General features: G+C 34.8%; 3 protein-coding genes across 4 annotated transcripts; 1 reads left to right on the top strand and 2 right to left on the bottom strand.

The window, feature by feature from the left end:
- Positions 1-813: 813 nt before the first annotated feature.
- LOC132068703 (nitrile-specifier protein 5) lies at positions 814-3,601 on the top strand. Of its 2 annotated transcripts, none has more exons than XM_059462372.1 (2): positions 814-988; positions 2,509-3,601. In XM_059462372.1, exons 1-2 carry the CDS (start codon positions 956-958, stop codon positions 3,448-3,450), a joined length of 975 nt encoding a protein of 324 aa, XP_059318355.1. In that variant the 5' UTR covers positions 814-955; the 3' UTR covers positions 3,451-3,601. The 2 variants fall into 2 exon arrangements, with proteins under 2 accessions (XP_059318355.1, XP_059318356.1); XM_059462373.1 differs by lacking the exon at positions 814-988 and adding an exon at positions 1,607-2,274.
- A 1,820-nt stretch (positions 3,602-5,421) lies between these two features.
- LOC132068700 (uncharacterized) lies at positions 5,422-7,603 on the bottom strand. Its single transcript, XM_059462370.1, has one exon. The coding sequence runs from the start codon at positions 6,474-6,476 to the stop codon at positions 5,703-5,705; it is 774 nt and encodes a 257-aa protein (XP_059318353.1). The 5' UTR covers positions 6,477-7,603; the 3' UTR covers positions 5,422-5,702.
- A 144-nt stretch (positions 7,604-7,747) lies between these two features.
- On the bottom strand, positions 7,748-9,308 carry LOC132068702 (uncharacterized). Its single transcript, XM_059462371.1, has 3 exons — positions 9,102-9,308; positions 8,940-9,006; positions 7,748-8,108 (listed from the first exon to the last, which is right to left on the bottom strand). The coding sequence occupies exons 1-3, from the start codon at positions 9,235-9,237 to the stop codon at positions 7,964-7,966; spliced, it is 348 nt and encodes a 115-aa protein (XP_059318354.1). The 5' UTR covers positions 9,238-9,308; the 3' UTR covers positions 7,748-7,963.
- Positions 9,309-15,239: the final 5,931 nt, after the last annotated feature.

Genomic DNA, 15,239 nt, shown 5'->3' with positions numbered 1-15,239 from the left:
TCGACTTTTGAATTAAACTAATCCAATAGGTAATGTTATCATGCTATTTGATTAATCACAAACTTCTCAACTCTAAATTTTTTATATGACACAAGTACACAACTACCCAAGAAAAGGCTCCATTCACGCCCTTCGTAGGAATCTAGAAATTTCTAGATGCAACTTTCGTTTTTGGTTAAGTATTATGAAATTGAATTCCAACAACCATAAAGGCTAATCTTTTAATTCCAAAAACAGTACTTTCTCCACTTTGAAAAGAAAGAATTTCGTGTAGGAAGGACTCCCTACTTAACCTTTGCGGCTTTGCATCAATTTGATCTTAATTTATTATTAATATTATTTTTGTCTCACTTCATGTGATACACTTTTTTAGAATGATATTTTTATTTTAAAATAATTTAATTTTAAATTTATTAGGTTACGCTTAATGAGATTATTTATAATCACAGAAGTATAATAGACCACAAATTTTCAAAATTCCTATTTTTTCTTTCTTTCTTAAATTTTTGTACCTAGTAAAATGCCGTCGAAAGGCAATCCGGTGTATTAAACTCCCGTTGTATTTGGGGTTCAAGAAAGTGCCAGACCATAAAATACCGTCACATAAAATAAAATAAAGAAGTAATATTTTTAAAATAAAAGTTAACTACAAGTAGCAAATATTATACCCAAAATATATATAGCTGCATAGTGAGTCAGGAAACTAATATATACAAATTTGAATGCCTTGTCCACGACCCTAGATTTTGGAAAAAACAAAAAGACTGGTTTTTGTAATTGTCGTCCAATTTCAGGGGCAAGTTTAGGCAGGGGCTTAACAGATGAGCACTATTCTAAACCATGACATAAGACAAATGAAAGTGTATTTAAATTTCAGGCTTAGGGGTTGATAGAAAGAGAAAAAAAAAAACACCAGGATAGTAGAGAATTGCTTGTGACAAATTTGTTTTTAAGCATGGCTGCAGCAACACAAGGCAAATGGATCAAGGTTTTGGCTCATATCCCTATTAATTTGACCTACTATGTATTATTTTCTTCTTCTTTTCAGATAGATAATTTTTTCTCAGAACAAGGAGTGTGAATCAAACTCATGTTTCAATGAAATTGAGATACTGATGCAAGTTCTTCCCTTCTGAATTAGATAATCTAATTCATATCTCGACAAAAAATAGGATTGATCAAATTCCATTGAGTCTAATCATAGTGATCATTTATCAAAGAATGACTCTGCTCATTAATTAAATGATTGAACAAACGGGAGCAATTTACTCACGATACTTAGTCACTGCTATCAGTGGCGGAGCCACATAAAGCCGAGGGTGTTCATCCGAACTCCCTCGGCGGAAAAAAACACTGTTTTTACAAGGTTAAAATTATTTTTTATGTATATATAATAGATGTTGAACCCCCTTAAGCTTCTTCGTATGTTTACTTTTTATATTTTGAACTCCCTCGACGGAAATTCTGGCTCCGCCACTGATTGCTATGATATATTACCCTCATTATCTCTTAAATTCTGGTGTCTGGGTATGTCAATCTTCTTGTTAAAGTTGTGTTTTGTGTGTGTGTGTGGTTGGGGGGGGGGGGGGGACCCATCATTTGAAGAATTGAGATCACATAAATAACTCATGTTGGTAAATTCAAGAAAGGGCTTGTATTCTGGACGTGACTTCAGCCTGAATGAGAGGGGATCAGTTATGTGATTAAGATTGTACACAGTAAAAGTACCTGCAGTCCTAAACGTGATAGGTATTAGTAGTTGGTATTAAATTCTTGACAACCTTTAGCTGGACTTTTTTGAGCCGAGGCTCTATCGGAAACAACCTCTCTACCCCACCAAGGTAGAGACAAGGTCTCTTGTACACCCCACCTGTTGGAATATACTAGGTATGTTGTCGTTGTTGTCTTTAGCTGAACGTAATTTATAATTTTGAGCTAAACTCGATAAACGAACAAATAGGTGGTCTTTTTGGTAGCTTCAAGAAAAAATACTTCTTGTGTTCTTTCTTATAGAATTGATAATAGGATGTGACTACGAGTATATACCTTAAAAAGCTTATATTAGTGGGGATTAAGCTAGAGTTTAACCTGCCTTGTGCAGTAGAAGATGCCCAAAAAAATCACCAAGAATGGGGAGCAAAAGTCAGGAGACTAAGCTTGAATACTAGGCCTCTGGTTAGGACCCAATATGAGATGCCAAGAACTTTTTAAACAGCTTCATATTTTAGCAATTGCACATTCAGGATCACCATGGTTTCAGTTTTTGTCAGAAATGTAAGTTCTGCCTTAATGATGAATTGTTTCTTTTGATGGTTTCTACAAATAATTTATATTTTGCAGTCTTTGTACTTTGAGTATGTCATGATATTGTTACATAAAATTAGGATGGTGTTTCTTTCATTCTCGTAAATGGTATAGTATTACAATTTTCCTTCAAGTTCCTAGGCTGTGGAAATGTGCCAATTTTAAACTTCTTGTTGCTTCTTGACATGGACCCTCCAAATGCAGCTGGAGGAGAAAGGGGCTGGACCTGGGGCGAGAAGCTCACACGCCATCACCATCGTAGGACAAAAGGTATATGCCTTTGGGGGTGAATTCACACCTCGTGTCCCTGTTGACAACAAAGTATACGTGTTTGATCTCAATGACCAAGAATGGTCCGTGGCTGATGCTGTTGGGGATGTCCCTCCACGTCGTGTAGGTGTCACTATGGCCACTGTAGGGGAGACTATCTATGTCTTTGGTGGCCGGGATGCTGAACATAAGGAGCTTAACGAGCTTTATTCTTTTGACACAACTACCAACAAATGGACCTTATTGTCTAGCGGAGATGATGGACCTCCTCACCGGAGCTACCACTCGATGACTGCTGATGATCGGAGGATTTACATCTTTGGTGGTTGTGGAAATGCTGGAAGACTAAGTGATCTTTGGGGTTATGATGTTGTCGATAAGAAATGGATCAAATTTCCTGTACCAGGGGAAAATTGTAAACCAAGAGGTGGACCTGGTTTAACTGTGGTCCTAGGCAAAATCTGGGTTGTCTATGGATTCTCGGGGGATGAGCTTGATGATGTGCATTACTTTGACACAATTGAAGAAAAATGGGTGCAAGTGGAGACAAATGGTGAGAAACCTACTGCTAGGAGTGTATTTTCAACAGTTGGCACTGGAAAATACCTTTTTATCTATGGTGGTGAGATAGACCCCAGTGACTTAGGTCACATGGGTGCTGGGAAATTTTCAGGCGACGTCTACGCACTTGACACAGAGACACTATTTTGGAAGCGGTGGACGGATAGCGGTGACCATCCGGGGCCACGAGGGTGGTGCGCCTTTGCTACTGGACGACGAGATGGCCAAGAGGGGCTGCTGGTTTATGGTGGCAATTCACCTAGCAATGACAGGCTTGGTGGCATTTTCTTTTTCACTCCTCTGGTGGAGGCTTGAGTGAAAATCAATGTTGTAAGAACAAATAATCTTCAAGATGACATTTAAGCTTTTAGCCTTGTGTTGAATGAAGGGGGAAAAATTTATGTTCTTAATTGATGCTTTTGTAAAGGTTTGTTCAGTTTGTTAAACCAAGGGCATGTTGTGGAAATTCTTGCTTTGGGTCATTAATTTTTGGGCTTTTAACACATTTGGCCGCTAGACAAGAATAATTATAGCCGCTAGCCAAATATATAAAAAATATACATCAATTATGTAGAATAGTATATTATATATCGAATTAATATACAAAAATATACAGTTTTCGGCTATTATTTTAGTGGGCAGCTATATAATGTAAAAATTCCTTTTTTTTTTTAATGTTTAAATTTACTTGTATTTTGTACATTAAAATAAACTTAACTTATCATTTGTAGTTTAAAGTTTCATCGACCTAGTCAGCCTTAATGGGTACTCCTGTTCACCAAATAAAAAAAAATGGGTACTCCTATGTTATCCAAATAAAATGTTTCTGAATGTTATCTGTATTTTATTGAAACAATAATAACTGACATATAGTAAAATAAGTTAATCAGAGCTGGTTCTCAATTACTGATGAAAGGGTTTTACCAATTAGGAAGTTATCACAGCTGGTTCTCAATTACTGATGAAAGGGTTTTACCAATTAGGAAGGAGAGAAGTTTGATTTTTTACACAGAAGTTAGAGGGAATTTACAATATTTAAAAAGGGCGAAATATACATATATAGTTTGGGGTAAGAAGGAGATAATTGTTATAATCTAAAGTTTGGAGGGAAAAAATTATTCACGCCCTTTAAAGTGCAAATTTGAATTTTCTTATATTTGAGAAAGATCCAAGTTTTATAATGAAAGTTCTTTAAATGATAGGAGTATTGACAGACCTATTCATTATATATATATATATATATATATATATATATATATATATATATATATATATTTGTGAATCTGAATCAGTTCTTTTTCTATCTGAAATAACCGAGTGGAAATGAATAAATTAAACAGAACATGTGATATTTGATCTTAAGACTCAGATGTGATTAAAGATTCACTAAATATCAAACTACTGGAACATTATAAGGCCAAATGACAGCAAAAAGAAGATTAGGACATAAAGAAAAGAAAGTAGAATAATCTTTATTTATTGGCCAAGGTTCCTTTAAACTTTTAATAATGCTTTAATGTGCATTAAGAGAAAGCTAATGTCCACATGAGTACAAGTGCTTCTATAGGTATCCTAAGTTGGTTTTAATTGGCAGCACAAACTTCACAGTTGACAGCAGTATACCATAGCAAAATGAAGTTTGGCTCCCATTTTTTATAAACTCTTAACACCTAAATAGTACTATTAAACAGAACATGTGATATTTGATCTTAAGACTCAGATGTGATTAAAGATTCACTAAATATCAAACTACTGGAACATTATAAGGCCAAATGACAGCAAAAAGAAGATTAGGACATAAAGAAAAGAAAGTAGAATAATCTTTATTTATTGGCCAAGGTTCCTTTAAACTTTTAATAATGCTTTAATGTGCATTAAGAGAAAGCTAATGTCCACATGAGTACAAGTGCTTCTATAGGTATCCTAAGTTGGTTTTAATTGGCAGCACAAACTTCACAGTTGACAGCAGTATACCATAGCAAAATGAAGTTTGGCTCCCATTTTTTATAAACTCTTAACACCTAAATAGTACTATAGTACTCCCTCCGGATCAAAAAAAGAGTCCACTTAATCATTTGCACACCTCTTAAGAAAATACTAACTCCTAGACAAAAATAGGTAATTTGACTAAACTACTCCTAATTAAATAGGCATTGGAATTTGATCTTATAACACTTAATAGGGCAAATATGAAAAAACAAGGTTAATTCTTTCTTGATTTACTAAGTGGACTCTTTTTTTAATCCAAGAAAAAAAGGCTAAGTGGACTCTTTTTTGATCTGGAGGGAGTAATATTTAGAGTAAGAAGCACAAATCCATAACGATCAAAAACACTGTTCAACAAATTAGACATTAGAAAAATTCCAAATTACTCATCATATCTCATTTCTCGGAGTCAAACTACTTAAATTTTCACCAACACTGTTCAACAACTTTTTGCGTAGCTTTCGAATACCTAAATTCTAATTTTAAAATCTAATCCAATTTAGCTGTAAAGATTAGTCATATTGATTCTCAAGAAGCGAAGCATGACAAGTTATTTCGGGACAGAAAGAGTAAATATGAACTCATGCTTGAATTTCAAATTCAGAACACTTGATAGATCCCATGGATATGTCAATCTCTATTAAATTGTCTTCCTCATTCATGTCACTGATATCTCCCAACTGGTAATCCACTAGGTTATGCTGCAGAAAGATGGATCCTTGGCCTAAATCTGCAAATACCTTTTGGTGATGCTGAAAAGATAACTTGGTATCTTTTTCCGAATCAAGAAAGTGCCCTTTTGGAAGGGTTATTTCAATTAAGCTTTCCTCATCAGAAATTGAACCATCAGAGCAATGTGGGCTCTGTTCAGAATCTTCACTTGAAGATGAGTGGCCATCAAGACTCTCACACTCTGAACACAAAACATCATTTTGAGCTCTATCGCTCGGACTCATTGAAAATGTCGACGGGTGCATGTCGGATCCTCCAGTAGTAGTGCGTGTTTGGAGGTTCCGGCACAGTTGCGGCATCATTTTTGGAGAGTCCGAGTAGCATAGATTTTGAGTCACCCCATGATCTTTTGCTTCCTTCTTCTGTGTAACACTTTCATTTCCAGTTCGATATTCTGCTAAACCTTCTTGAATCTGTCTGAAATTACCATTTTGGACTGATTTCTTCAAGATACTAGACTTTTCTTTTGAGTATGAGAAAGCTATAGTAGATACAACCAAAGCACAAGATGTGATGGAAATAGAAAGAAAACCATAACCTGAAAGACTGACAATTAACAAGTATGGTGGAACAAGAATAGCAATCGTTGGCATTGAGTTTCTAAGGAGACACATAGTAGACATTTGAAATTTGTGCAAAGACAAAAAGGAAAGGCTAGGGGAAAACAAAGGATAAAGAGGAAAGTTATCTATTCAGTTCAGTCAGATGGCTCCTGTGAAAGTTTGTTGGAGAATAAAAAAAGGAAGATTAGATCTTTTCTCTTTCTACATGAAAGAACTGTGAGGTTGATGAATGAGATGGAATTTTGTTGTGAACTTGTACAGAGAGGAAGCACCCTAGTTTGAGTCTAAGTAAGTTGTTGAGCAAAATAATAATACTATAAGTGAATAGGTAATTGCCAAAACAGGATTAAAGAGAAGGCCACAAAAAAAAATGATATTAGATGATTCTAAAATAATGAAAGATGCAAAGTGGAATTAAATTGCTGGGCTGTTTCTCCCTTCATGGACACATCTTCCAAGCCCTTTTATTTTTAGTTTATAGATATAAGTAAAATTTTGTTTTCTAACACCAATCAGGTAGTCTTACTCTGCAACTGATTCTCTTGAAAACCTTAAAAAACCCTTTGGTTCCCTCCTACCTCTACTGTGTCAACACTTGGGAAATTTGAAGAGGCATATTGTGCAATGTGCATACTTCTGACCTCACCAACAGCAAAAGGGAGTAGCAAGGAAAAATGTTGTTCAATTTTCGTTCAGTTAAATATACAATTATCAATAATAACTGGATTCCTAGTCACACATTTATAAATATTTAATGAATTTCTTCATAAAAATATAGTCTGCGCAAGCTATTGGGTTCCCAGGAACCCATACTCTAGATCTGCCATTAACTTTGCAACTCCAAGAAAACTTTTACTAAAGCAGTGCCTGAGAACTTCAAGTATAGTTGAACTTTGCTGGGATTCTTACTTATCTAGAAAACATCAATCCTTTATCCAAACACCTATCAGAGTACTTATAATGCTATTCACTAAGTGAAAAAGTTAACCTCTTTGCAACTGCATGAGACTCCTAAGGTAGAGAGAAAAGAGCTGACAAAATGTTGGTCAACACATAGTCATCATCATCATATATCAATAATGATAGTCTTGCTTTTATCTTTTAGTTTGTACCCTTGATAATGGTTTTTTGCGTGCTTTTCCTCCTCTAATTTCATATGTCTTGATTTACAAGTGATTACTTCTGACTCCACTAAAAGTATAAGTGAATGCTTCTTCTATTGATCACTAAAATATGCCAAGTGATACCCCTCGGCGTGCATTTTGAGTTTCGTTTGTCAATCGGTTTGTAAGTATGGAGGATGCACACTATGGAAAGTGCCACAACGAAACACCAAGTGCAATGATACTCTGCACCCACAAACTTAAAATTTTATATCTTCACATGGTACAGAAAACCAAAAAAATGTGTATAGAAATGGGGTTACTCTTATACATAGCAAACTCAACTGTAGAAAATGGTCAGAGCAGAATAAACAGAATCAGACATCCAAAAGCCCATCTTGCTGCATTCATGCCTCATTGGCCTCTATCAGGATTAGAGTTTAATCATCTTATTGGAACCTTAATCCAACCATTTGCAAAAGCAATGGCCAAGATCACAAAGGGAGTTGACATTCCAAATATGATTATATAAGGAAGAGGAGTACTCATGGGGTTCTCCCCTGCTCTTTCTCCTGCTGTCTGCCAATACCTAAAATGTCATGAGGAAGTCAGAAATTTCACTAAGGGAATTCAAGGTTTAATATATATTTTTATATACATTAATTCGTGACCTATATATGTTGGATTTTTTTTATATATACACGATATTATTCCACCCTTCGGTGCTTGTAGCTACACTAATGCTACCACAGCCAATCCATTTCGCGCTTTTGTCTCAAAAAATTATAAGCAATTCAGAAAAACTCCATCTTTTTGTCAAATTTCCCCATGTGTTCTTCACAAAAATATCAAAAATGAAGAAAACCAAAACAAATAGTCCTAAGCAAGACATAAAAAGGCAGCTCGGCTACTAAGCATCCCGCGTTAGCAGGATCTAGAAAAGGGCCGCAACCCAAGGGGTGTGATGTAGATAGCCTACCTAATGCAAGCATTGGTGGCTGCTTCCACGGGTCGAACCCATGACTTATAGGTCACACGAAACAACTTTACGGTTGAGTCAAGGCTCCTTTCTAGAAATACATCAATAAATACGTCTCAATCTCAAACGAGTTAAGACCGGCAATATGAACCATTTATCTCAATTCTGTTTTGTTCTGTTAAGATCAAACCAATGTAGTGTATGCCTGGGTGGGTACATTCTGAAATCTTTTCAATCACCCGGTACTCAAAATTTACTGGCCCGATTAATTCGAATTCGCTCTGAATAGGCCGACTAAATGAGCAAATTATAACTTACCACAAGATTCTCTATTCTCGTGGTTCAAACTCGAGACTCTAGTTAAGGTGAAAAGGATCCGATCATTCCACCAACAAATTCAATGTTTAGAAAGAAGAAAGATATGAGTGATGGAAAACTTACTGTTCAGGTTCTTGTTCTTTAGTTATGAATTTCTTCTTGTCTTTCTTGGCATCACCCTCTCCTCCCCCTATCAAGAATCACACAAATACACCTCTTCTTATATGAAAAACATTAATAGCATAAACAATAAATTGATAAGTGAACTTATTACTTAAACCATACCTAATTTTGCGGAAACTCTGAAATGACTTCCCTTTCTTTTCAATGAGCTTGAAGTGAGATGTTGTAGAGAAAGTGAAAAAAGTTCCCTTGATGATACAACTGCAAAGTTCATGCTAAGAGCAGAAGACACAGCCATATTAGCTGCAAATTTTTTTAAAATTTTTTCTGCAAGATAATCTGTGGATAGATAATGCTACAGACCTTCAAATATATATCTTGTCACTTGTGGTCAAAATTTTAACTACATGTAATATCTTTAGGATATTTTTTCCCCCTACATCTAAGTTATATATTAGTAGTACTTTTTTCAGGTTGTTCACCGAGACCCCTAAAGTTTAGAAGACTGTCATTCAAACCCTTCAGGTTCAATAATATACAACTTTTGACCAAGGAAATTACATGAACACACGTTTAATTTTAGCCAATAATCAGAACTTCTCGTTACAATAACGTCATAGGTTAGTACTTCCTCGTGAATGGAGAAATGTAGCTATAACATTTAACGGGAAGAGGGCTAAATATGCCCCTGTACTTTTAGAAATGATTTAAGTACACCTCTCGTTATATTTTCGGTCCAAATATACCCTTATTATACTTTCAGTCCAAATGTACTTCTTTCGTTATAGTTTCGGTCCAAATATACCCCTCCTCTTGCAATTTGGCATTGATTTATCCTTATTATTAATAGAATAACACATGTCACCTCAGAAATAAAAAGATCCACCCCAATTTTTTTACCCACTAACAGACCCAATTTCATTAGCCAACCTATTCCAAAGCAAAGGAATTCACACACATCTTCAACTATCACGACGACCTCGTTGGCCTTGGGCCCAACGATCGCCTCTTCCTCGGGATTCCAACAAAAATATTTGAACCTGACCAATCATTCAAACATTTACGAATAGTTTGTAATGACAAGAATTCAATGGGAATCGAGAATGAGGACACATTGCTAATAAAATATGAGTGAAAAAAAATACAACTAACAATTTAACTTTCATTGATACAGACCTCACTGCCATAATCACTAACTCCCATTCTTTTTTTTTTTTTTTTTATCCAGAATAACTTCCACTCTTTTCACTTTCATTTTTTATGATAAGCACACGCAGATTGACAAAAAATGCTATACAATCAGAAATCAACCGAACCCATAGTAGTGCTTTAAGAGGCGGGGCGCGAGGCGAGGCTCTTTACATAGCACGGGGTGCGACGAAAGTGCCGAAACACAATGCTTAAGTCTCATGAATCTATGGGGCGTAGGTCTCATATATCTTCAATTTTATAATTTTATTACTAAGAAAATAAGCAAAAGCAAAATTTTCATTAAAATTCTACAAATAAATTCAAATAAAAGCACCAATAATATAGAAAAACTATTATAATTATTACTTGAGAAAAGTAACAAGACATAAAATAATAATAGCCGAGATAATCTTTAAAATGAAATCATCATTCACTTCATCTTCAATCTCTACATCTACTAGTCCTTCCCACCCTCAATTAATATTTGCACTTATTTTTATTTATATATCTCAAAGAAGGAGAAGGGTAAAATGTGTAAGAATAATAATAAAAAAAATAGATAAAGTTGTTCAAGACAAGGAACATAGTGCTATGTAATCTCTATTCTATCAATTTCAAGCATAATAATCTAAAAGTACTATTTATGGTAGTGTTATTTTCTAGGAGTTGCTTTCTATATTTATATATTTTAGAAAAAATCACCATAACATGAAAATATAACAGCATGAAATATAAATATCATTACACCAAGGGAAAAGGTGCAAATATACCCCCCAACTTTGTGATTTAGAGCAGATATACCCCTCATTAAAAAAGTGGTGCATATATCCCCTGCCGTAACACAAATGGTGCAAATATACCCTTTTCAATGACATAATTTTTTTTAAAAATCATTTAGCTTATTTTTTAACTCAAAATGCCACGTGGCTCTAAAAAAAAATAAGTCTACCTATTGCTTTTGGCAGACTTCTTATTTTAAAGTCACGTGGTAATTTTTTTCTGGTGGGTCGGGTCTGGTTCGTTTAAGAAAATGGGTAGACTTACGTTTTTTAAAGTCAAGGAGATATTCTTTTAAAACGAACGAGACAACCCACTAGAAAAAAAAAAGATTTCTTGCGGCTTTAAAAAAATAAGTCTACTAAAAAAAATGGGTAGGCTTATTTTTTTAAAGCCTCATGACATTTCCTTAATTAAAAGATAAGCTAAATAATTTTTCAAAAAAAATTCTAGTAGCGAAAAGGGTATATTTGCATCATTTGTGTAACGGCAGGGGTATATTTGCACCATTTGTGTAACGACAGGGATATATATGCACCGCTTTTTTAATGTGGGTATATCTGCTAGCAAAGTTGAAAGGTATATTTGCACCTTTGTCCTTGAGAAAATAGTCAAATGCCCCCTCAACGTACTCGGATTAATTATGACGCACCTAACCTTTGCGGGCAACCTATTAACCCCCCTAGCCTTATTTTTTCTGTATTTTTGTACCCTTTTTCGGCTGACGTGGCACAAAAAAATTAGATGACCAGTTGCACAAGGGAGAGTGTTGCACACTCTCCACCACATCGGTGCCACGTCTGTGCCACGTTGGAACTTTCTAAATTTTAATTTTATATTCTTTTCCTTTATTTTTTTTCATTTGATTTTTCTTTTATTAATTATATTTACACTAATTAACCTCTAATTAACCATTAAACCCTCCATTAATTTTATCTTCATCATTAAACCCTTCTTCTTCTTCTTCTTCTTCATTTTAAGAAATCAATCAACCCATTTTCTTGCTCCATTAACACACACACGCACATTCAATTTCATCATCAATCATAAATATCTTTTCAAGAAATCAACCAACTCCTATTCTTCCTCCATTAACACACACACATTCAACCCATTTTCTTCCTCCATTAACACACACATTCAATTTCATCATCAATCATATATATTTTTTCAAGAAATCAACCAACCCATTTTCTTCCTCCATTAACACACACACATTCAACCCATTTTCTTCCTCCATTAACACGCACACATTCAATTTCATCATCAATCATACATATCTTTTCAAGAAATCAACCAACCCATTTTCTTCCTCCATTAACACACACACATTCAATCCATTTTCTTCCTCAATTAACACACACATTCAATTTCATCATCAATCATACATATTTCTTCAAGAAATCAACCTATTTGGGTTCAAGAATTTCTCTTCCACGGGGCTGCTTCTTCTCTTTTCTTAAAAAACACCAACTTCCGGCGGTGGTGGTGGGGCAGTGGCCGCTCGTTGGTGGTGGCAGTGGCGCGGGAGGGGGAGAAGGAGACGAAGGAAGGGAGAGGGGTCATTGGCGCAGTGGAGCAAGCAGTAGAGAGAAGGAGATGAAGGAAGGGGGATCGTTGGGGAAGTGGCTGCTCACTAGCGATGAAGTCCGGTGGCAGCGGTGGCAGCTCTTGATGAAAGAAGAGAGGTAGGTAGTAAAAGTAAAAAATGAGATAGAAAAAAAAAAGGAAAAATTAATTAAAAATACATATATTTATGAAAAGATATATTAAAAATAAAATTTTAATACTTGTTTAATAAAATTTAGAAAGTTCCAATGTGGCACTGACGTGGCGCCGATGTGGCGGAGAGTGTGCAACACTCTCCTCGCAACTGTCATCTAATTTTTTTTTTTGTGCCACGTCAGCCAAAAAATGGTACAAAAGTACTGAAAAAATAAGGCCAAAGGGGTAATAGATCGCCCACAAAGGTTGGGTGCATCATAATTAATCCGAGTATACGTTGAGGGGGCATTTGACTACTTTCTCTTTGTCAGTACACTAATGATAACAAGCTTGATTTATAGCAAAGATACTTTTAAAATAACAAAAATCAAATTTAACGCCCGAGACTTACGCCCCAAATTCTAGAGTGTACGCCATATGGACCTATGCCTTTCATTTGAGCTTCAGAGTGTTTTTGGTACACCTCGCCCCTGCACTCACCCCAAAAAACGCCTTTGAAAACATTGACCCACACAAGGAGACAACAGGGATTGGTAAACTGATTGGAAATTTGCTAGAGAAGTTTTCTTAGATCTAACAAGAGAGGAAAGGAAAGGACTCGTCGGATAATTTTTTCCAGTCAAACGTCAATTCGTTGGTCAGCCGGTAGCTCGATGATGAGACGATCATCTGGGCCGAGGCCAACAGCGGCGGCGTGATAGTTGGAGATGGGCACTTGGCTTAAAGAGAGGGCTTCTTCTTCTGCTTTTAATAATATATAGATGAGAAGATTTATAGACATACACACACGCGCACACGCACACACGCACATTTAGACCACAATTTTTTTTTTTTTAAAATCCGTTATTCTTAAATTTCATGCCTTGTTAGAAGACCTTTACATAAATTGGGACGGAGGATTATAAGATATTATAATTTAAATTCCTTCTTTTCTAATTGTGCTATCCATATTTGAGTCTTTCAAAATTAGAAAGTCTTGTTGAGAGAATATTTGTGTTAGGAAACTACTTGTGAGATATTTATGGTAGAGTAAATTATGTGTAGTGGAGGAGGTGGAGTTTTCACTAAGGGAGTTTAAAATGTGAAGAAGTAAACATGCGAAAATGAAAGGATAATAAACGGGGCGGGGCGACAAAACAAACCTTAACCCGCTAATTTTGTCATGCACTGTTTAACAATTTTTCCTATTTTTTTCCCTACTTCATCGAGCCTTCTTAAAATTTCTTGCGCTTTTTATTTATTCTTTCACTTTGTAGTTTTCTACTTTATTTTATCTTTACTTTTTTCCTTCCGAGTTAGTGTCTGTTCAATCATATAATACCTTTGAAAGTTGTCATTGTTGTTGAATTGGAAAGAAATTGATATGATTTATAAAAGATGGAGAAAGAAGAACAAAATGACAAGAATCTAAATAAAATCATTAATTTTGTGGAAAAAATAGAGGATATATGAATAAAAGTGATACGAGTAGTATTTACTATTTTATTTAAATATGCATTTATGATAAAATCTGTTCCTATTGAAATAATCCAAAAATAAAAATATTAATATATGTTTAAACACAATTTTTGTCCTCCATGATTTTTATTTAATTAGTCAAATTTCTTGAATCACAAATGGAGTGGAATACGTACTCTTCAGGTCAAAAGGATTTTACAAAATATAGCTGTGGTAATAGGGGCATGATTTGGTAATATGCCAATTTGACCACTATTAGTAGATAAAACGATTTCTTCCACTGAATCCCAAACAATTCGATTAGGGTCGGTACACTAAGATTTAAGGTCATTTCTTCAAATTGCTCTCCATTTCTAAGTTCATAGCCTTCGCGGTAGCATCATCGATATTACCTACCAAATAAAAGGCCTGTTCGGGAAGACCATCTAATTCTCCAGAAAGGATCAATTGAAATCCTCGACATTTTGCCATTACGTTTGACAAAATATCATAAGGTATATTACTGTATATCATTTGAAAAATGGCATATACAAATCATGATTTTTAAACATGTTCATCAATTTTAAAGTCAAAACAGTGAAAACAATTATGCAATTAATTGTTTAAATTAACCACTAACTAATTGATGAATATGCTACTCTATTAGATCAATAAATTAGATTAATTGAATGAATAATCAATTACATCACAAATCGGCTACAATTTTTTAACTGATTTTTCAAAATTGGTTATGATTGAAATGGTTATTAATTTCGCGTTGATTGGTGGCAAGTGAAATGATTTTGGTTAATTTTTAAATCAATTTATAACCACACTTGCACAAATGACCACCTTTTTCATTAAAATCTTTAATGTCTATAGAAATTGGGCCGAAGACCCATTCTTTTGTCCTAGCCCAACCCAAGACCCCACATAACTAGGGGTGTCAAAGAAATATGAAAAACCGACCGAATCGAACCATATCGAATCTATTTATAGTGTTTTTTCAATGAAACCGTGAATTTTTATTTAAGCTTATAACCGTCCCGAATAATTAGGGTGGTCTTTTTAATTTATACAAAAAACCAAAAAATTCGCGAACCAAACCGAATAGCCTTACATGTATGAAATATATTTTATATATTACAAATATGTCAAATGAATATATAA

This window comes from Lycium ferocissimum, chromosome 8 (genome assembly GCF_029784015.1).
Source record: "Lycium ferocissimum isolate CSIRO_LF1 chromosome 8, AGI_CSIRO_Lferr_CH_V1, whole genome shotgun sequence".
NCBI classification, from domain to species: domain Eukaryota; kingdom Viridiplantae; phylum Streptophyta; class Magnoliopsida; order Solanales; family Solanaceae; genus Lycium; species Lycium ferocissimum.
This window is presented reverse-complemented; position numbering and strand designations above follow the sequence as displayed.

Excerpts from the sequence above, each read along its gene's own strand:
- LOC132068700 (XM_059462370.1), bottom strand. The coding sequence starts at position 6,476 with ATGTCTACTATGTGTCTCCTTAGAAACTCAATGCCAACGATTGCTATT.
- LOC132068703 (XM_059462372.1), top strand. The coding sequence starts at position 956 with ATGGCTGCAGCAACACAAGGCAAATGGATCAAG. Across the intron at positions 989-2,508 it reads CACAAGGCAAATGGATCAAG|CTGGAGGAGAAAGGGGCTGG; the intron begins GTTTTGGCTCAT and ends CTCCAAATGCAG.
- LOC132068702 (XM_059462371.1), bottom strand. The coding sequence starts at position 9,237 with ATGGCTGTGTCTTCTGCTCTTAGCATGAACTTTGCAGTTGTATCATCA. Across the intron at positions 9,007-9,101 it reads CAGAGTTTCCGCAAAATTAG|GGGGAGGAGAGGGTGATGCC; the intron begins GTATGGTTTAAG and ends GATTCTTGATAG. Across the intron at positions 8,109-8,939 it reads AAAGAACAAGAACCTGAACA|GTATTGGCAGACAGCAGGAG; the intron begins GTAAGTTTTCCA and ends ATGACATTTTAG.